This window comes from Zootermopsis nevadensis, unplaced genomic scaffold, assembly GCF_977971745.1.
Source record: "Zootermopsis nevadensis isolate Lab colony 2312 unplaced genomic scaffold, Znev_1.0 Znev_ptg000022l, whole genome shotgun sequence".
In the NCBI taxonomy this organism is placed as follows: Eukaryota; Metazoa; Arthropoda; class Insecta; order Blattodea; family Termopsidae; genus Zootermopsis; species Zootermopsis nevadensis.
This window is the reverse complement of record NW_028259154.1, coordinates 10174519-10197768: the sequence shown is the minus strand read 5'-3', so window position 1 is coordinate 10197768 and position 23250 is coordinate 10174519. Positions and strand designations below refer to the sequence as shown.

At 38.7% G+C, this 23250-nt stretch overlaps 2 protein-coding genes across 8 annotated transcripts in view; one reads left to right on the top strand and one right to left on the bottom strand.

The window, feature by feature from the left end:
- Positions 1–23250, bottom strand: part of SPR (G protein-coupled sex peptide receptor) — a 619021-nt gene that overhangs the window by 362496 nt on the left and 233275 nt on the right. The window lies entirely within an intron of this gene.
- Positions 6184–10289, top strand: LOC147873007 (ribosomal protein S6 kinase alpha-4-like). The gene is made up of 5 exons (XM_087353560.1): positions 6184–6309; positions 7299–7454; positions 7808–7864; positions 8691–8775; positions 9676–10289. Exons 1-5 carry the CDS (start codon positions 6226–6228, stop codon positions 9873–9875), a joined length of 582 nt encoding a protein of 193 aa, XP_087209686.1. The 5' UTR covers positions 6184–6225; the 3' UTR covers positions 9876–10289.

The window sequence follows — 23250 nt, the reverse complement described above, 5'->3', positions numbered from 1 at the left end:
AAAATATGGCCAAGGCCTCCAAACACCGTGGCCCAGAGTTGAATGTCTCATAAACAAAATTACTCTTAAAGGTGTGCGTTTTCATTTTGTAGTAGCCGTGTTAGGAACAAACCAGTGGATGAATATTGCCTCTTTAATAACATTTACAAACCCCAGTTTTTTCAGAAGGTCACTGACACGACACAATCATGTCTGTATTCTGATTATAGTTAAATAAAAAGTTTTCTTACCGTGTATTGAGTTTAAGGTTAGGTACACTATTTAACCAAATGTTCCCATATCGAAGCAGATAGAATTAACAATCGGGAGTAGAATAAAACATATTGAGATGCAATTGAGTTTCTGACAGAGATTTATACAACAATGTGCAGTTGAAAATGGTCTGTGTCCTTAAACATTTCGTTTTAATTCTGTTTTACAAGGAATGACTCAGCATTGCCTTTAAACAACAGACTGTAAAGACGTGATGTTTGGTATAGACTTTGACATATTACTCTACTGCGATCAAAGTTTTGTCTTTATTATTATTTTTCAATTGATGCCTTGTAACTTTGTTAAATATACGCGTATTTCACTGGCCTGCCCATATACCGGGCATCTCATCGGCATGGCGCCTAAAATTGTCATTTTTGCGAGTTTGTATTTCTCGTCTTTTAAAGCAGATCACCTGTCAGATTGCAAGTGTCACTATCCACTTTAAACGGAAGACAAAATACAAACGGCCATTGTTAAGCATTCCTTGAGTTCACAGCCGCGAGTTACAAACATAACAATTTCCATCCAGCTGACAAACTAGTCTGCATGTGTCGGAGTAGCAAAGTTCAAATGGGCTGTTTATGAATAATTATCTTCAGAAATTAATATTATCATTTGTAAGATTTGAAGTTTTCGCAGTGCTGATTCTGAAGAAAACTGTCTTCTGGGTTGTAGCGCCGTTTATTCTGGTAGATGTTTAGCGACGTTTCAGAGGTCCTTGCTGCCCCCATCGCCCTGATCATGGCGGCAGTAAAGACCTCTGAAACGTCGGTAAACTTCTATCAGATTACACGCCGCTACAACCCAGAAGACAGCCATCTTAAAATATTATAATTATTTCATTGCAAGTTCCAGACTTACAAGAACAGATTTTAGACTCTCATTTCAGGTTGCACGAAGCTCTTGATGAGTGACTTCCGTATTTATCACTCAAATGACAATGCACTTTAAGCGGCTAAAAATATAAATAAACACAGCTGTCCTGCAAATTTACAAATATAACAACATAATTAAACTGTATAATAACGCCTACGTATGGCAAATATTTAACAATAGGCGAATTGCGTGGTTTAAAATGTAAATTCCAGGCTCCGTAGCCACGCGGTCTGAGGCATGGTTCTCGTTGCAGCGACCGTGGGTTCGAGTCCCACCTAAGGCATGGATGTTTATCCGCGTCCTTTCTCTTCCAGTCTGGTGGATAAAGACTGGCCACGGAGGGCAAGGCGAAACCGCCTTGGTATCTTCGTAAGACTAACCCCGTGGTGCAGGATTGTAGAGTAAAAAAACAATAAATTATTTTTATTAAGCCTGTAGATTAAAGACGGGAACTGAGCTAGCTCAGTCAGTACAGTGACTGGACAACCGGGATTCGATCCCTGACAGGGGCAGAGGATTTTTCCTCTAGCCCCTGCGTCCAGACCGGCTCTTTGGCCCACTTACCACCCAGCCAACTCTCCAATAGATACCGGGGTACTAAGCACTCACCCCATGTGGTGCCGAGGTTAAGAAAAAGTAGGAGCTATACCTCGCCTCACCCCACCCAAGCGCCTACATGGCGTGCGGCAGGACAACTTTACATTTTTATTGTATATTAGCACATGCCACTAATTATGATATTTGTTACAGGACCTCGACATGTCATCAAGGAAGACTTCGAGATCATCAGACTTCTAGGAAAAGGAGGTAAGTACAACTTCCTGTTAACAGTCGGCCGATTACCCGTGCATTTCTCTGCTTACAAAACACGAATCTGATTTCTGAGTACTTAAGAAGCAATGGGTAAAATGGAAGCAGAAGTAGGACAGCATCAGTGGCGTTTTTGTAAGCAAGAAAACTGCACCTCAACCCCAGTTCTGGAACAGTCACTGAGTTGAATGTAGAACTCGAATTACTGCAGGAAATTCAGAGCTATTACACAGTTTCAAGTGTTATTGTGCACAAAAAACTGGCATCTAACTACAAAATTCATAAACTCAAGTCAAATCTTCATTGATGTTCCCGTAAAATTCTCGCATCAGAATTATAGGATATATTTTCTTATTTAAGTAATTTTAATAAATGTTTGAAAATTATAAATGGTACAGATTTTGTCATCCCTGAACTAAGGCAATCGAAATGCTTTGCCAACATTATCGATCTTTCCCCGGTGGCTGACCACGTTCGTGATTGACTTTTCAGAATAGCAGATTGACAACGGCGAAGTGTTACCAGGGCTTAATCGTTACCCTGATATTTTCTTTCATATCCGCTGCATTACGTTATGAATGATTCATGATTGAGTACGGGAGCGTAGATCAAGATCGGCAAATTATTTTCCCCAGCAAAAAATGCATGGAACCACATTGACACTGCCTAACACCACGGATGCTTTTAGAGACTTTTTCTCTAATGCATCTATTAAGTAGGCAGAGAAGAATATCAGCATTTTAGAGCGTCCTTCCTAGTCCATGATCAAGTGCAATGCAATTTAATCGGCAGTGAAATAACAATTTTCTCTTATTAATGTTATCGTCATTCTACATTCGCGTTCTGGTTTACACTGTATCGAAATAGATAAACACGAGAGGTAGTTCTTCTTATGCACAATGTACATTTCCTTTTACTTTAAAGCAATCAGAATTAGGGATTTTAAGAACTGTGTAGGCCTTATTCTGCCGAACAATATTCTTCTATTTATGAATGCTAAAAAATGATAAAAGGTGGATCATTTAAGAAATGATAACATTTATTTGCGGAGACATTTAGAAACGCAGGGCTTCAAACAAGTTAGAATTAATCAAATTATGCAGACAGCTCACGAATGGGTCAAAGACCACTCTCCATGGAGATTCGACACGTAAGCACTTTAACGATAAAAGTTGCAGTCATGAAAACTCACAGACCTAAACGGTATTTCACCTTGTTTCTGTCACCATGCAGGAAACAATAAAATCTAGTAATATCCTGTGCACAAGGGCTTAACCTATCAGAGAGTGCTTTAGAGCTTGTTAAAGAGAAGACGAACCACGTATTTATGAATTTTATATTCATCGCGAAGTTTTGGTATTGGAAAAAAGAGGGTAGAGTATCATAATTATTTGAAAGGAGACTTTGCTGATACGACAGCCCGTACCTGTACAGATATCAAGATGAAACGTAACTGAGATTCTGTTACAGGGTTTGGCGAAGTTTACATGGCAAAGAAGAAGGATGGAAGCGACGCCGGTAAAATCTACGCCATGAAGAACATCAAGAGCACATCACTGAAGAGAAAAGACATCGAAAACGCGTGGACGGAGCGTCGCGTGTTTGAAAAAACGCGCGACACTCCTTTCTTCGTGCAACTGCATTACGCTTTTCAATCCAAAGAACACCTTCATCTCGTAATGGGTGAGTACATCAAACGAAACATCACCTTAACTAAATGTGTAGGGTCCTGATACGAACTCCGTTTGTGGAATAATCCTTCGCTCTCCTTTAAAATATTTCACTTTTTAGTCTTCTGCAGAGCTTGGATTTATAATTATACAGTTGTCGGATGAAACATACAATACATCAGCATTCAGTGGCCTAAGAGTCCTCACAACAACGCGATCTCGTCTTTATTGTTGCAGATTACGTCGCAGGAAAAGACTTCATCGAACTGCTGGAACAGCGAGGTAGGCTTACGGAGATTGAAACAAGATTCTTCTCCGCCGAAGTTATCCTGGCCCTCCAGCACCTGCACGAGGTAGGCAACCAGCACTCCCACTGAACAGCATAATAAATAGGGCGGGGGTACAACACATGAAAAGTAACTAGCTTACTGATTTCAGGGCTATAGAGTTCTCTTCAAATTCCCTTTATTTTTTCACAGTACATCGAATCCTTTGTAATTTCTGTGAGAAATATCTTGATTCACAACAAATGGTAATTCATGAATTTTAGCTCGATTCTTCAGAAGAATGCTCCCCGGTTTAGTAAGCAAGGACTTTGGTTAGTTCTGTCATGTCTGATTATTTAGCCGCCAAGTAATTCTCCGCACCTAGAAAAGTTCATTTTACAACTTTCATATCTCTCAATTTAGTATAATAGAACATTCATACTTATTATTTCTGTAGTTACGTAAGCGAGATTCATAGATAATTACCTGCTGAAACACGAGAATTAGTTAATTAAAATGCACGGCCTGTAATTAAGATCGATCTACGAAGACCAATGCCATATAATCCATATACGTACATCGTCGTTAAATGAACTATAAAAAATGCATAAAAATGCACATATCGAAAATTAAAAATGCGTTTCCTTCTCCCCAATGCTCTTGAGACGTGTTCATTTGTTCTTTCAGATGGGAATAGTTCACCGGGACCTGAAGCCGGAGAACATCCTTCTGGACGCCGCGGGCCATGTAATGCTGACGGATTTCGGTCTGTCGAAGGAGTTTCCGTCTGATCAGGAGGTAAGCTTAGTGCCAACTGCTTTATTCAATCACTTTAATTCCCTGTGTTGGCTGGAATGTAGATGATGAGGGAATTTCTCTCCATCAGGGAGTAACTCTTTGAGGGAACTCAGATTACCAGAACAATAAAAATATAAATATCTGAAATTTCCGAAGTGTGGGCACCCATATTCAGAGAGCATTTCTCCTGTACTTACATTTAACAGGGACATCGCAAGTTCTCAGATTCTGAGGGTGTCAACTAACAAGCGCAGAATTTATTACCTACAGCATTGCCTGTTGTCTGTAATTTGCTGTTTAAAATTCCACAAATACTTCCACCATTACGTATCTTATCCACTTGCAAAACGTTAAACATCTAGATGCACGGTTTTACCAGGTGTTTTGTATGGCTGTGAAATGCGTGTCTTACTTCGAGCAAGGAAATCCTGGAACCTAGCAAATCCGTGAAACGTCCAGCTCACCGAGTATTCCTAAGGGATAAATTTTCGGAATTACACTGTGCCAGTTAAGTAGGGCGAGAAGCAACGCAAACATATATTTGACGTTGAAAGTTTTTGGAAAGTAAGAACATGGAAGACCTTGAAAAAGACGGGAAAACTCATTACGTTGGAGAAACATGTTATGACGTCAGAAGATAAACAGAACTGGGTCTGAAGTGCATCCTTGGGTGTTAGCAATCCTCAAAGTTTTCTTTCTAGTACCTCAGTTAGGGAATTATTTCTGTGTCTCATTGCCTGTCACATGTAACTTATTTAAAATCTTGTTTTTATCAACAGGATAAAAGAACATACTCCTTCTGCGGTACTCCAGAATACATGGCCCCCGAAGTAATCCAGAAGAAAGGACACGACATGGTAAGTGTTTTCTTCTATGCATATATCAGCTGCTTATGATTACATAATATATGCATCAGTTTCCGAGCGTTCATTACAGGAAGCAGAATCCATTTTTTCTGTTTCTGGAGGGTGCAAAGAAATGGGAGTGACTGATTAAAACTCTTGTCCTAATTTTAACTGTTGCAGGCAGCTGATTGGTGGAGCCTGGGAGTGCTGATATATGAGATGCTGTCATACTCCAGGCCGTTCGAAGAAATGAACATGCAGGCATTATTTACGTGAGTCTCCTTATTTGCGAAGAGCAATGTTTTTTAAACAAAGTCCTACACAGATTAGTTTGACCCTAACAGAGTGCCAGTTGTTATCCGTTTTAATGCCAGTGAAATTCCCGGAGAATCAACTTCATGGAGGAAACCAAAATTCAGGCCGAAATATACCCGAAACAAAAGATTATACAAGGAATAAATTAAATGTGAGGGACAGGGAAGGAAACGGAAAACAAAGATCAGCATCTCAAGATGTTATTATAGATGAACCTGCAAAACCTATTTCGGTGGCTTAGATTAATGAAGTCATTTACAGGAACAATGAAATACCATCAGGGAACATAATGGCAGATTTACTAATTCGATTCTCTTTTACAGCAAAATTTTGACTCAAGAGCCCGACTTCCCGCCTTTCTTCCCACCACGTGCGTCGAGTCTCATCGGAATGTTGCTCATTAGAGACCCGAAATTTCGCCTAGGTGGTGAAGCGGGGGGCGCCGAGGAAATCAAGATCCATCCTTTCTACGCCGTAAGTTGTCTTCCCAAATCTGTTACCATAAAATATTGCACAGAAATGCTTCAGTTCTGAACTGTCCTCTTCCTGGACGCAAGAAATCAAAGTCCCGAAGGACGATCGGATAATTGAGACGACCATAGAAAGAGACGAGGGTAAGGCACCTGACGCCATGTTCTTCTGCCATTTGTTGCATAGCCCCACGTTTGTCTGGTCTCTGTAAGACTTTAAATTTGTTCCGCGGGAAAAATAAACTACTTTCTCTTTTCGCGCGACATTTAACGAAAGAAATCGCTTCGTTATGAGAAATTTTTTAACTTCAGTTAAGAAACTAAAGTAGATCTCCGCTCGTGTTATCGAAGGCAATAAAAAATACTCTAAAGAGACGGAGTGCACAAAATGCGATCAGGAAGTGTGACTCATTCCAGAACACCCTGAGTCGGCCGTTGACAAAATGGACGCACGTCCGTAAAAATTGAACGTCGAATAACTGAAGGTCAGACTCTAATGTATTTCTAAGGAAGCAAAGTGCAGTTTCAATGTTTCTAGAAGTTGCTACTGTTTCAAAACTTCAGTAAATAAATAAAAAGTGCGGTCTGCATTCCCATCAGAAGGCAACCCTTAACGTAGGGAAATTGCTAAGGACCCCTTGCATCCAAATTGCGACGTACGAAATATTTCGAGCTCAGTGACATATTGAGGGCCCCAAGAGATAGACAACCCAAAGAAAATTGATTGTAATCCCAGAACAAACCGTAATATAAAAGTTTCACGATACCTGATCTGAAATTTCTTTCACGCACGAATCTTATGGACACGACTATACATCTTAAAACTTTCCTCCCAGTAAATGCGACGTTACAAAACACTTAAAAAGGTCTCAACAATTTACATCAACCCAGAAGACTTAATTTCGTAATCCCTGCAATTATAACAAACTGAGGTGTTCTCTTGTCTGCTTCACCAGAATTCTTCACTCTGTTTTGCTTGTGCTTTGTCTACAGACCATCGACTGGGATGAACTGAGAGCGAAGAAGATATCACCACCCTTCCTCCCACATCTCGACGATATCATCAGCGTCGATGAAAACCAGTTCGGTGTGGCGTCTGACCCTCGGTCAGCGGGCACTTGGCGTCCAAGGAGCGACGACCCTTTCAAGGTGAGAACACGTAATTTTCCTACTTTTATTGCGTGTCGCATCAGAACAAGGCTAATTTCTGGCCCTTTTAGAACACGTGTTGGAAGCCGAGGGTCACGTTCCCTTCGAGGTGTTACAGTCAGTAATAATTTTATTCTGGTGATTAGGCCTTGGCCGATATTTGTGCACCGTAACTCTGGTTTGACAGACAGATTTTTTATTTTTATGGGCTTACTCTCTGTTTCACAATGAAGATACGATTTTATCAACTTCTTTCCAAATACACATTTTTCTGATCTTACAAACGCCGCAGTGAAGACGTTCCAACACAAAAGAATTTTGCTTAAATGTGACTTTTCTAATTTCTATTGCAGAACTTCTCATTTGTGTCGCCATCCTTGGACGAGACTTCCCTGGAGCGTGCAACCACAGTAAGTGTTAACACTTAACATACATTAGGTTTGCAGTACAATTTACGCATAGCAAGTTACAAAGTTAAGTAAAAATCCTCTCTATTTTTGTCTCACATGATAAATGATGTCTTATTACTCATCATTCAAACATACGCGAGAAAATAATTAATTATTAGATAAGCAGTCGTAGGCTCTGACAATATTTACCACTTTCAGGCTCTGCAAGAAAGAGTTGTTTTGCTGTGTCGCTTGAATGTCGCAATAATATTAAAAATGTTAGATTAATCAATTAAGACCACAGACACATCTCGGTCGTATCCGGCAACCTGGAACTTACTCCAAAAAGCATTATCCAATCACGGCGCGCTGTACTCATCAGACGTCGAGCAGCTCACCCGAAGTTATATTACGTATTGTCGTAAACAAGAATAAACAAATCGATCTAAAATGACCATAAAACAGCTGTTTTGCCCCACGTGTTCCTTTTTTGTCTTCTGCTATATTTTCTTATTTGAAATTCGCTTGTGGTCGTTGGTAAGTATTTGGCCAGTGTTCGCACTGAAGGAACTCTCTGTTGCTGAGTTCGTCGGTATATCATCTTTCATCCTGACGAGGGTGGAATGGCCTCAATTTTGAAAATGCCTCTAGTCGCGCGACTTAACAGCAGGTGGCATTGAAGTCTAATTGAGTCTGAAATGGTGCAAAGGGGCAGTTCTGTTGAGTGCGTAATTCTAACAGCAAAAGTAGTTGCCTCTAACTTGGGTTTTGCTGCAAAGAATCACTAAGAAGGGCGAATGTTGAACAAACTACTACAAGCAACTGATTCCTATTTTCGTGTCAACAGATTGAGTATCCACCAGCGCAGGTGTCGAGTGCCCCATTGGCTTCCTCACCTGACTGCCTCCCTGCATCCACCAATCAAGGACCAGGTGAGATATCTTATTTCATTTCAGAACTAAGCGACTAACTTGCATCGAGTTCCCCAACACTTGCAAAATATCAGATGTGCCCAGACAGTGGAACTCAGTCCGTGTCGATGTCGGTCTTTTAGTTTGTAATGCCACCCGCATTGAAGTTTTTCTCAGAGTAGGATTCAAACAAATTTTGTATGGAGATTCAACAGAAAACTGCAGATAAATTAGGATTTTAATACAGAACTTCTGTAGAATGTTACAATACCGTCGTACAGAACACGCATGTCTGATCTGAGTAGCTGCACCCAAAAATGCTTCGACTGCATAAGACAACTGTTCACTGAGCAAGTTCACTATATCAACTTCGCACTTTGTGTTTTCTCTGTATCTCTCAGCCTCTGACCTCGATATTAAACTCAAATAACTGCTTCATCAGCTTGTAAAATTTATTGTTTCCAGTTACGTAATTAAATTCAAGTTTCGTGAATTTGTGTATTATATTATATTAAATAAATATAACTTATATACTCGTGAATAAGTATCCCTTTAAAGTATAAAGTATAAATAAGTAAAGGTTTGTTTGTACGCGTTTATAACACTGTATGAGATATCTGGTGCTGTCTTCCATCGCCAGCGTCACACGTGGTCAAAGTATTCACCACTGCCTCACACACATTATTAAACTGAATGGTACTAACATTACGAAAGAGAAAGCTGAATTATGATAAAAGTCCTTTAGTTTTAATTGTAAAAACATTAAAATATTAGACGCAGTCTTCAAAGAATATTAAACCAGTTGTCAACACAAAATATAATGAGGTGGAATAAAACAAAAATTTTCACACGTTAATGTATTAAGAGTAAGTTTGATTGTCCCATGAACATAAAATGCGATTATGAATTTTTCATTTGCAGACCCTACATGTGACAACGATCACCCTTCCAGCATCCCAGACACGATTCTGAGGATTGTGATACCATCAGGAGGGGTGGTCACAGAAGATCGGGTTCTGCAGACAACAACGCATCAGGCGGACCCGAGGAAACCACAGAAGAGGAGGCACGTCCTGAGTCCTGAAGACGGCGGAGGGCAACAGAAGAAAATACGTCTGTGAAGAAACATCAAAGGCGAACCTTCTGCGTGGATGCAGCCAGAGCAGATCGGCGAAGAAGAATCATCGTCAATGCTTCCTGTAGTGGAATGAAACAGCCTGCAGAAACATCGCAGCCACTGATTCTCCATTACAGTAAGCAGCAACTGGCTTTTTCAATGTGTAACTTCGGCTTACTGGAATAAGCAGCGTCATGAAATGTTGGTTTCTGGATGTTTCGGCAAGCACTTGCGTTGTTATCTTCAGGGTAATGTCTTTGGGAAAATTAGGAAGCCTCCTTTTAATACGGCAGTGGGTGGTGGTGGTGGCATGACTAAAATACCTGAGAAGCAACGACCTATTCAATTAAGGGGGGAGTCACTGCCAGTTTCTTCATGTTTACCTGTTAATCTAGGCAAATTCGTTCGTCCATGATTACAGTATTTCTGACCCCCAGATTCAATTCTTTTTAATTCTCCCATTTTTTCAACGTTACGTACTGTGAGCTAAAAAAATTAGTTAAGAAACGAAATTTAGCCTCTTAGAAAAACATTTTTTTCGGAGGGGTTCCGTCCCTTAATACAAATCTTCACACTTGAATCTCTAACCCCTTTTAAATGTGAATTAGAAATTCATTCCACAAGTGCCTAGCGTCATGAAAAAAATTACAGTAGTGCTGGGCTTAGATTTTCAAATGTCGTTCTGTCACAGCACCACATAATCTGTAACACCTGAATTTCAGCAATTTCCCCTTTCATAACCGACAAGGCGTCGCATTGCAGTCTGCCTTCCACGGTGTTATGTATCCATATCTGAGCTGGAACTATTCCTCGAATGTTCCTCCACTCGGTCCATTACCTAGCAACAAGCAACAGTGTCGAAAGACTAAATTGCTTACTCGTTCCTTTTTCGCTAACATTCCTCCATCTACGCCGACGACCCCTCAATATTTAATAACCAATCTCGCTAAATCTTATTTTAATCACTAGCCACGGCCTATTTTACTGCTACTGAGAGAAGTAGGCCGCCAGGTCACAGGATTATCCTTGGTATGAGGGTCGTGTATTTCCCACAATGCGCCTTATTCCCTGGCTCTGTGTCATCTTAAATACGGTTTGGATATTTCATAACAACTTCGAAATTACGCCTTTACCCCGGGCTAGCGACCACGTGGCTAGGAAGGGAGCGGACAGGGAAGGTTTCAGCAGCCACTTCATTAGGATGACAGGGACAAATTCGATCTTCACCGAAACCTTCAACATTGAACACTGCTTATTCTCCGACGAAGTTACACTTGAAATTCAGATTTCTTTTCAGGCCAGAAGACCGAACATCATCCACTGCTTTTTGATCAATTTGCATCTGCATATCTTGTGTTTCCCCAAATACCATCAAGTTGCAATTTTTTACATTTATATGTCCCCACCTCTCCCCTAGAAATAGACTACAAGAAACCAGCCCAACTATGAGTGAGCTCTTGTCGGTAAATTCACATCTGCATCATTTCTCTCCTATTATTCTTGATTATCGTACATTCACCTTCCCTTAATCCTGTTAAGTTCTTTCTTTGGTTGTCAAATTTTGTAAATCTCTGCAGAGGTCATAAAAATTTTGTGTGTTCTGGTATCAAATTTCGGCCGTTTCTCTAATTTAGGATCCGCGTCACAATTTCGTATTTGACCGTCGCATTCGACGTCTACGTTTGCTAACACTTCAAAACGCAATTCATTCATCAAGGCCTACTTATACATTCTTTTTCAGTTTCCAAATTGTGGTCGGCAAGTAACTAATTAAATTCTGTAAACCGTTCGTTTTCTCAGAGAGTAGAATTTGTTAGTGACAGGTTGTCTTACGTAATTTTGGAAGGACGTTGGTGCGACATCATTGTCCTTAATGTTCATGCCCCAACTGAAGACAAAAGAGATGATATCAAGGATAGCTTTTATGAAGAATTGGAATCAGTATTTGATACATTTGGCAAGTATCACATGAAAATTCTGCTTGGAGATTTCAATGCAAAAATTGGGAGGGAGGATATATTCAAACCCACAATAGGCAGCGAGAGTCTCCATGCACTTAGTAATGATAACGGTGTTAGAGCAGTAACCTTTGCTACGTCAAAAGATTTAATTGTAAAAAGTACAAAATTTCCACACCGTGATGTCCATAAATACACTTGGACTTCCCCAGATGGCAGAACACACAATCAAATAGATCATGTTTTAGTAGATAAGAGAAGGCAGACAAATGTAATTGATGTGAGATCATTCAGAGGAGCAGATTGCGACAATGATCTGGTGGTAGCAAAAGTGAGGGAGCGGCTTTCAGTAAGTAGACGAACTAAACAAAATTTTGAAACAGAAAGATTTGATTTGAAAAAATTAAGTGAGGGAGAGGCAAAGGAACAATATCAAGTTGAAATTTCGAATAGGTTTCAAATTTTAGAGACAAATGAGGATAATGAAAGTGTGGACATCAACAGGGAGTGGGAAAATGTCAGAAACCCATCCAAATTTCAGCAAAAGAGAAACTAGGATACTACAGGAGAAAGCAAAATAAACCGTGGTTTGATGAAAAATGTTCAAAATTAATAGATCGAAGGAAGCAAACAAAATTTCAATGGTTGCAGAACCCAAACAAAACAAATGCGGATAATCTATGTAACGTGAGACGTGAGGCTAGTAGAACCTTTAGGACTAAGAAAAGGGAATACCTGAAGGGCAAAATTGCTGAACTTGAGACAAATAATAAGGAAAAAAACATCAGAGACCTGTACAGAGGCATTAATAACTTTAAGAAAGGATATCAACCCCAGACCAATTTGGTAAAGGATGATAGTGGCAATTTGCTTGCAGATCCAATAAAAATTGTGAATAGGTGGAAAAATTTCTTTAGCGAGCTCTTAAATGTTCATGATACTGGTGATATTAGACAGATTAAAATGCATACAGCTGAACTGTTGGTGCCAGAACCTAGCTTAGATGAAGTGGAACTAGCCATTGGGAACTTGAAAAGTTATAAATCTCCAGGAATTGATTAGATTCCGGCCGAATTAATTAAAGCAGGTGGCAAAGGGATGCATATGAGGATCCATAAGCTTATTCAGTTAATTTGGGATAAGGAAGAGATGCCACATCAATGGAAGGAATCCATAATTATTCCTATTTATAAGAAGGGGGACAAGACTGAGTGTGGTAATTACCGAGGAATATCGCTGCTATCAACCTCATACAAAATTCTATCCAACATTCTTTTGGCAAGATTAACCCCATATGCGAACGAAATTATTGGGGATCATCAGTGTGGGTTCAGACGAAACAGATCAACGATTGATCAGATCTTTTGCATTCGTCAGATACTAGAGAAAAAATGGGAGTTCGGTGGGACCGTACATCAGTTATTTATATATTTCAAAAAAGCCTATGACTCTGTGAAGAGAGAAGTGCTATATAATATTTTTATTGAATTTGGTATACCAAAGAAGCTAGTGGGTCTAATAAAAATGTGCTTAAATGAAACCTGTAGCAAAATCATTGGCATATGCTGATGATGTTAATTTATTGGGGGACGATATAAATACAATAAAGAGGAACGCAGAAGTTTTACTAGAGGCTAGTAGACAGGTGGGGCTGGAAGTAAATTCAGAAAAAACTAAGTACATGTTAGTATCTCGTCATCAGAAGACAGGCGGGCAAAATTATCTTAGGGTGGCTAATAAATCCTTTGAAAGGGTTACAAAGTTCAAATATTTGGGAACAACAATAACAAATCAAAATGATACTTGTGAGGAAGTTAGGAGGAGAATAAATTCCGGAAATGCTTGCTACTTCTCAGTCCAAAATATTTTGTCTTCCCGTCTGATTTCTAAGAACCTGAAAATTAAAGTATACAAAACAATAATCTTGCCTGTTGTTTTGTATGGGTGCGAAACATGGTCTCTCACTCAGAGGGAGGAACACAGGTTACAGGTGTTTGAGAATAGGGTGTTGAGGAGGATATTTGGGCCTAAGAGGGAAGACGATGGGGCGTGGAGAAAACTGCACAATGACGAGCTTAAAAATCTGTACTGCTCCCCCAGTATTGTGAGGGTGATTAAGTCGAGAAGAGTGAGATTGGCGGGACATGTAGCGCGCATGGATGGGACAAGAGGTGTGCACCGGGTACTTTTTGGGAAACCTGAAGGGAAGAGACCGCTGGGGAGACCTAGACATAGATGGGAGGATAATCTCAGGCGGCATCTATGGCAGATAGGAGTTGAAGGAAACTGGATTTGGTTGGCCCAGGACAGGGTCCGGTGGAGGGCTTTGGTTAATTCGGTGATGAACCTTTGCGTTCGGTAAGCCATCTAGTTAGTTAGTTAGTTCGTTTTCTCAGCCTTCCGATGTAATTTCCACGCGTCATTTCACGTTGGCAGATTTAAGTTAAGTTTTTTTGTAGGCGTTTAATTTGTTTGAAAAATTATGCAATTCTTCATTTTTTGGAAACCATTACCTGATAACTGCATATGGAATTGTATTTAACGTGTCATAAAGATATTCAGAGCTTAGGATTCGTCTTCTATTTACGAAAATAGTATTCCTGTGATTACTTTACGTTGCTTCCACTGGCTGGGATAGTGTATCATAATTTTCCAGTAGACCTTTCGCGAAAATTCTACTTCTATTCAGATTATCGTATACTCTGTAAGATTTGAAGTTTTCACAGCGTTGAGTATGAAGATTCCTGTCTTCTGAGCTGTTGCTCTGTGTATTCTGGTAGATGTTTACCGACGTTTCAGAGGTTATACTGCCTCCGTCATCAGGGCGATGATTCATCGGCAGCATGACCTCTGAAACGTTGGTTAACATCGACCAGTCTACACAGCGCAACAGCCCAGAAGACAGGAATCTTCATATCGTATACTCTGTTATAAGCGATTGTCCCAGATAAATCTTAAGGAGATTAATTTTCAGTCTATATTCGACCGCCATGACTAACAATAAAAATTGCAGTCTTCATTTCCGCGGGCCCCAGTATATAATTACTTTGTTTATTTGTGAATTTTACTTTTCAGTTCTCCTTAAATCATAAATAAGTCGTCCTCTAACCTGATGAAAATATAAAAATAACATAATTATTTTTATGATAGTGTTCTGCACTCTTGATTTCTTTCAATTAGGACAGTCAGGTCATAATAAAAACTTCCCTCACATTTTAAATCTCGACGGCCAGTCAGCTGTCTGCAGTTACGATTGATTCATTGCTCAAAATAAAACATATAATTTATCTCTCCATTACGTCATCCAACCCCGGTGCAGACTGCTAGGGGAAACAAAAGATATGCAGAGAGCAAATCTCGTGGTCAACCGAGGAACAAGCCTTCGTTGCTGCCCGTACAAAGAGACAGGCTGATCCCATTCTTAGTCTTGAGAATTGCCTCCCTAAGATACACCTTGATATTACCCTCCCATCCTTTCTTGGTCTGCCCAGTGAACGTTTTCCAGAAGGATTTCACACCAAAACTCTGGACTCACCACTTGCCTCCACCATTCGTGCTGCATATCCAGCCCATCGGAGCTTCGTAGATTTCACTATCCTTATTATGCTAGGTGACTCGTACAATTCACGCAGCTCCTCGTTACGAAAAATCCTAAATTCCCCACGTATTTCATCCCTCCCAGGTCTAAATATCCTCCTCAGCACCGTTTTCAAACATTTGTAATCTACGTTCTTCCTTCAAAGTAAGAGACCATGTTTCACAACCATACAAGACAACAGGCAAAATTATTGTTTTATATTTACCGATCTTTAGTGTTGTGGTTACTAAACGGAATAAAAACAGTTTTTGAACTGGATAAATTCAAGCGTTCCCCGAATGTATTCTACTCTTAACTTCTTCAAGGACCTCATTTCTATTTGTTATTGTTGTTCCCAGATACTTATATTTTGAAACATTTTCAAATGACGTGTTACTTTTAATTATGTTCCGCCATTGCTACTGAAGTTGATTCCTTATTACGACCATGTATTTAGTTTAATCTACATTTACCTCTAGACTTATTTCCTTGCTAACCTCTCGGAGAGTTTCTGTATTCTTGGTTATGGTACCCACACAACATCCCCCAGCAAATTGACATCATCAGCATAGGCAAGTACCTGGAGCAGACCATTCCTGAATCCCTCTGATATTCTAGAGAAGAATTAAGAAGAATTTTGGACAAAGCATCTCATTTAACCAAAATAATGTCTCAGATCAATAATACTTACACGGTATCCCACAAGTCCCGCAAACCGAAGTTCGTCATTACAAAAAAAGTTTAAATTGTCCTGCACATTTTGTCTTTAGTATCGCGAAAACGGTTAACGAGCTAAAAAGTGGTTGCCCGAATCATTACGAAGCCGCACGTAATATTCCAGTTTATCTTCTTCACACGACTGCGTTCGCAAATAATTTTGAGTAATAACAACACTTCGTGCTCCTTGGATTCCTACCACACTAACACAATATTTAATACGTAATCCTCGGGTTGAGGTACTTTCGGGACATACTGTATGTATGATGAAAGTGCCATAATTGTAAAATTGGTACATTGGTCGTATGTTTGTTTACATTGTAATGAAGGGTTTACTGCACAAACATTACCAGCCAGAACATTCAAGTTTACTCGGGGCTTTGTTTATTTTTTGTTAAATCCTATAAAAATAATATTCTAGTAAATAACGCAAACATTACACATAATATATTTAATTTCATATATATTTAATTTCATATATATTTTACCAAGGTATAAGAATAACTACAATTTAAAGATGTCAAAGATAAGTTAGTGTTAAAATTTGAAAATTATCGTGGCTTATCACATTGTCGCATGTACCACAGAAATGGACTTATTTTGCAGAACCAAAACGTGTATTTCTCTCGTGTGTCGGTAAAAATAGCTTCGTCACTTCACCTTCGTAATTTACCATTGACCCATTAGTAATTAATGTTATTGGGAAGCTCCTATTTGCAGGCGGTACACAATTCAAATCTCCGAATTCAAACAATCTTCCTATACACACGTTTTCTTAAATCACTGACAAATTTGTTGACATGACTTCAGCTGCTCGACTGTTCAGAACCGATCCATCAAAGTGATTCTTCAGAAATTTCTTCCACTTAGCGACACATGTAAAAGCGATACATGGAAAATTCCTTTTCGATAAAAGTGTGCCTTGTCGTGTTTTTGCACTACGCCCTTCAATTTGTTAGGTCATATTTAGATTTAGTAAACCATTCATTTCCCCCTCTCATATCTTTATTTCCTCCTACAATGTTGTAAATACGATTTCATTGGCTATGTTTGTTTTTTATTGAAATTTGTTCTTTTCTGATATAATGGGGGGGCTAAATTCTTCGTTTCCCTTCGTTATTTAATTTGTTTACAAATTCTGAGGTGGGTCTTGCAATTTGTGTATCCGCTGTGTGTGCATGCATGTATTATGTATGTATATATGTATTATGTATGAATGTATTTACGCATGTATTATGTATGTATGCATTTAATATGCATGTATTATGTATAGGCTGTTTGCTAGGACATGAGCTATGGCCTTGAGATGTGCAGTGCATTTCCACCCCGAACAGTGGATGGGGTGAACTCAGAGCTCAGTTGCAAGGCAGAATTGACCGAGTTCACTTCGTGTGGTAAATTCCATTTCAAAAACATTGACCCATTTTTAATAGGCATTTCATATTCATCGCTGTTTCTACTCAGCACGAACAGAATGCAAAGCGTGGGCAGAGGTGTAAAGAAAATAGTGGGACGTAAAGTAATACACAGCCAAAGTAGAGAAATGATGATAAGTGTTTACAGTTTTATGAAGAAAGAAGCGGACAGCGGCAATGTGATTAACGTTAATCAAATACAAAATCGTGTTTCTGAAGCTACTGGTGTGTCCATAAGTACTCTGAAACGCATTCTGAAAGAGTACGAACATAATAAACGAGTGGGAAAAGAATTCAGCACACCTCACAAGAAACGGCCAAGAAGGAAAATTAAAACAGATGTAGATGATTTTGACAAGTGTGTAATTCGAAGAACGATTAACGAATTTCACACTACACAAGGCGAGCGTCCTACTTTAAAATCGTTGTTGGCATTAATTAAGAAAAAGATTAACTTCAGTGGCGGGAAGTGGGCTCTTTGGAAAATAATTAGAAATTTAGGCTTCAGGTGGCGGAAATCAGAAAGTAATAGGAAAGTTCTCATCGAAAAGGATGATATTCGTGCAGCAAGACTGTCTTATTTGAGAAATATAAGTCGTTACAGAAATGAGGGGCGACCTATTATCTACATGGACGAAACGTACATTCACTCCTCACACACGAAAGGACATGCCTGGGGTGATGGTACAAATGCAGGTCTACTTGCACCCGTCTCCAAACGACAGCGAGTCATCATCGTACACGCTGGCAATGAAAATGGCTTCATTCCAAATGCTTTGTTAATGTTTAAATCGGGGACAATATCTGGAGATTATCATCATGATATGAATTTTGACAACTATGAAAGATGGCTCAAAACGAAGTTAATTCCAAACCTTCCACCAAATTCGGTATTAGTAGTGGACAATGCAGCTTACCATAACGTACAACTTAATCCGGCTCCAACTTCTTCATCTCGAAAAAGTGCTATGATCGACTGGCTTTCAGATCGTAGCATTCCTTTCAGTGACGGAATGTGTAAGCCCGAATTGTATTCTCTAATTAAACTGCGTAAGCCACGATTCAAAACATTCAAAATTGACGCTCTACTGTCTGAACATTGCCACTCTGCCCTTCGCTTGCCGCCATATCAACCAGATCTGAATCCGATTGAACTGATATGGGGATTGGTCAAAGAATATGTCGCCAGAAAGAATGTCAGTTTCCGTCTAGATGATGCTATGAAACTAGCTGAGGAAATGTTTAGTAGCATCACAAAGGAAGAATGGACCTCGAGGTGCAACAAATCCCGTCAGTGCGAACAGAATTACTTGCGGTTGGAACCTGTTCTTGACGACATTTCGGAACAAATTACAGTTAATTTACAAGATGGCAGTGATACCAACAGTTGTAGCAATAGTGAGGAAAACGAGAGGGAGGAAGAAGATGCAGAAGAAGATGATGGGGAATTAAGTGGAATAGAAGCTTTGTAAAATATCTTCAGCCGCTGTAAGTAATTCAGTCTGCATTGATGTTTTTGTGTTCAGTAGTACAGAGAAAGGTGTTCTCCTCCGTTCCCCACTATCACTAGGAGACAGCGTCAGTACCCTCTTACGCGCATATCCACAGCTCATGTCTGAGCGAACGACTAATATGTATGCATGTATTATGTATGTATGCATGTATTATGTATGAATGTTTGTATGTATGCATTGTGTATGAATGTGTGTTTGTGTGTATGTATGTATGTATGCATGTGTTATGTATTTATGCATGTATTATGTATGTATGCATGTATTATGTATGTATGCATGTATTATGTATGTATGCATGTATTATGTATGTATGCATGTATTATGTATTTATGCATGTATTATATATGTATGCATGTATTATGTATGAATGTTTGTATGTATGCATTGTGTATGAATGTGTGTGTGTATGTATGCATGTATTATGTATTTATGCATGTATTATGTATGTATGCATGAATTATGTATGTGTGCATGTATTATGTATGTATGCATGCATTATGTATGTATGCATGTATTATGTATGTATGCATGTATTATGTATGAATGTTTGTATGTATGCATTGTGTATGAATGTGTGTGTGTATGTATGTATGTATGTATGAATGTATGTATGTATGTATGCATTATGTATGTATGCATGTATTATGTATGTATGCATGTATTATGTATGAATGTTTGTATGTATGTATATATGAATGTATGTTTGTTTGTATGTATGCACGTTTGTTTATATGTATTCCTTTTATTATGTCTTATATCATGATGTACAGGGTTTTCCAACATTGTCATTATTACCCTCTTCTCATAGAAATTCTTGCGTAGATTTTGTATTTCACAGACTGTAAAATATATGACTGAGGTTATAGTGAAAAGTTGTTAGCCTAACGCCCAACCCCAACCCGGAGGACCACCCTTTGTCGGCTGTCGGCAATTGCTTGTTCAATGTATTCTCTGCTCATAGGTTTTTTAATATTGGTTAGATTTTAAACAAATAATATTATTTTTTTAAATTTGCATAATTATTTATGTTGTGTTTTAAAACGAATTGATTCATTAAACATTTAACCAATAAGATTCCTCATTTTTTGGGTAATTTCTATTCATAAAGTTTGTTTAGTGTTCATTCGTTAATAACATTTGTTCCTTACATTTGCCTGGTTCGTATTTACTGTGTTCGTTTAATGCTACTTAATTTAATTAAATATCTTATTTAAATTAGCGTCACTCTTTTCCAGTTCCCGCTTTAATTTTATAACTATGTAATCAGGGCCACTTTAACCAGTGGTAAAATTGGGCAGCTGCACATGGTCCTTTAATTTTATGGGCCCCATCCGCCCGCCCGACCGACGGTACCGCGTTCTTAAATTTGCCCAAAGTTTTTCCAAATTTCTCTAGAAACGTTTTTTGGGACGCGTGTGCAGTAAGTCTGATGATACTAGCATTCTTGCGGCAAAATTTTTTTCGATTCTGTGCTGTTTGGAGCGGGGAGCGCTATCAAAATAGCACACATATTAAACAGTTAGTTCACTTGTTCTTTGGATTCACCTATTTGGGCTGTTGAAACACACAGGACGTTCAAAACGTTTCTTTACCCGTGGGTAATCTTGGCATATCACACTTTAGCTTGAATGTATAAAATTTTTACATAATCCTTTTATCCTTTCCTATTCATTCAGTTTTTGTTAATATAAATACATTTTGTGAAAACCAAGATACTTTATAGATTAAGATTTCTAAATCTCTCAGTAGCGTAAATTTGCTGTGAATCCTACCTATTTTTAAGAAATGGGACAGTGGACCCCAAGATCATGTTTTTCCATAGCCTCACCACTGCCTTAAAGTGGCCCTGTATGGAAGGCGTGATAATTGTTCATAATGGTTCCATCTTTCGCATTTTATAATTGTAGTCTGAGCATGTAATAAAATATGTTTGTTCCTTCATGTGAATGAATCTGATGTCTTAACTTGTATGTGTAATTACTCTCAAACTTTGTTTTCTTTTTTATCGTTTGAGTTTTACATTTTATTTTCATTTTTACTCATTTAGGAATAACTTTGTAGGAGCTGAGGTTTTCACGGCAGTGATTCTGAAGATGGCCGTCATCTGGGTTGTTGCACCGTGTAGCCCTGTAGAAGTTTATCGTCATTTCGGGTGTGATTGCCGCCTCCATCATCAAGGCTATCGCCCTGATGGCGGAAGACAGGGACCTCTGAAACATCGATTACCTTCTACCAGACTACACAGTGCAACAGCCAAGAAGATAGCCATCTTTGGGCACATTTTGTGAAGAAATGTTTTGTTGAATTATGCAGAGTGAATGTCGAGTGTCTTCGAATTCCTTATGTTATGCAGTCCCACACAACACTTGTTTATCAGTGTTTGTTTATCACGCGTTCTTTGCGCAGAGTGCATTATCAGTTGGCTATATCTGTCCGTCAGTCCAATCAATTCAACCCAAGAACCACTGGATGCATCTGGATGAAAGTTGTGCCACTCCACACAATTGGGATTTAATAAATCTTTCTAAATGTAGGCTGAAAAGAACGCATGAGGATATTTTGTGTATTCCTGTACGGAATAAAATTTCCGAGCTTCTTTTTAACTACAGCAGGACTCCACCCCTCCATTTATTTCTTCATTTTCTTTCCTTCGCGTTATATGTCATTATATATAATCGTTTTTAAACTTGACTGTACTGCATTACAATGTTTCCACAAATCCTTTCAATATTCAAACAAGAAAGTGGTTTAGTTTAATATATTTTCAATTCAATTCATTTATATATTTTGCTCAACTGCACAATAAAAATTTGAAGGCGCTAAACATTCATTCTAACAGATACTGCACTGCACTGAATTCTAACATAAATGCAACACTTTATGTATTATTTAAAAACTGTTAAATATAAAGCCTTAAATCTAAATAGACTTGTTCCTTGTCATGCATTTATTTTTATTTTTAACTATATAACTGTCGTATAATATTTATAAACGTCTCCAAATAAAAATATTTGTCTTTTCCATACCAATTGACACTGTATTTCAAAACTTCTGTGTTATTTATTTTTCACAGTCTCGTTATAGACACGCCATGGCTCAGACAATTATTCGCCGTCCTTTCACCACGAAGGCTCGGGTTGGCCCCTGAGTTAGTCCACGAGAATTTGTGGTGGACAAAGTGGCACTGAAATATTTCTCTCTCTGATTCCTAAGGTTTTCCCCTGTCCATGTCATTCCACCGCTGCTCCATTTTCGTTCATGTATCATCTGGTCGAGGGGGGCAATGGACCCGTAATGGTCCAGTTCCACACAGAAATTCTCTCACCCAATTGTAGCAATCACAAAATATCTTCATGTACGGTGCAATGCATGTATTAGGGTAATTGTTATTTTTACTGTAAAGTGTAAATAACCGGTGATTATATAAAATTCTTAAAAAAAATTGCTATTAAATTTGGGTAACAGCCGCTCATAATTAACTGTTAAATTATATCGTAGGATATATATATATATCATTACATTCACTAATCAATAATAATTCTTGCTATCTTGAAGTACATCTCTATTACACGTAGGGAAACTTTGTTTCTACTGCGCGTTTGATGACATGTCTTTCATACAATGTCTCTGTGGAACTTGAACCGCTAACTCTCCATCTTTCATATGACGAATAAATTAATATGGAGGAGTGGTGGAATTGTACCGACAGGGTAAAAGCAAAGAACTCTGAAAGAAACCCGTCTTAGCGCCATTTTGTCCGCCCAAATTCCACATGGACTGCCCTGGGTGTGAACACGAGCCTCCACGGTAAGAATCCCACCTTTAGCCCTAACCACCTCAGCTATGACGCGGCTAACGCAGGTGTTTACTTGTGGAAGTCACTGTGGGCTATGTTTCTCGTAGTTTCTACGTCTAATATTTCTGTGATATAACTGTATTGTTTGATTAGATGTTGTATTTTGTAATAAATGATTTAGAAAAAACATTTTTTCTTTTATTTCAAGTTTCGATTAGACAAGGTGAATACAGCCCCAGTTCTGGTTAAGGTCGTAAACAGTTGTATTTTCGACAACTAGAAGGATTCCCAGAATGTATATTTTAATATATATATAGTGTGTCTATGTACATACATATTTATTATTTGGGGTCTACAAAAAGGTTTTCGAGCAAATTAAATTTTGGTCCGTATCGCTTTGGT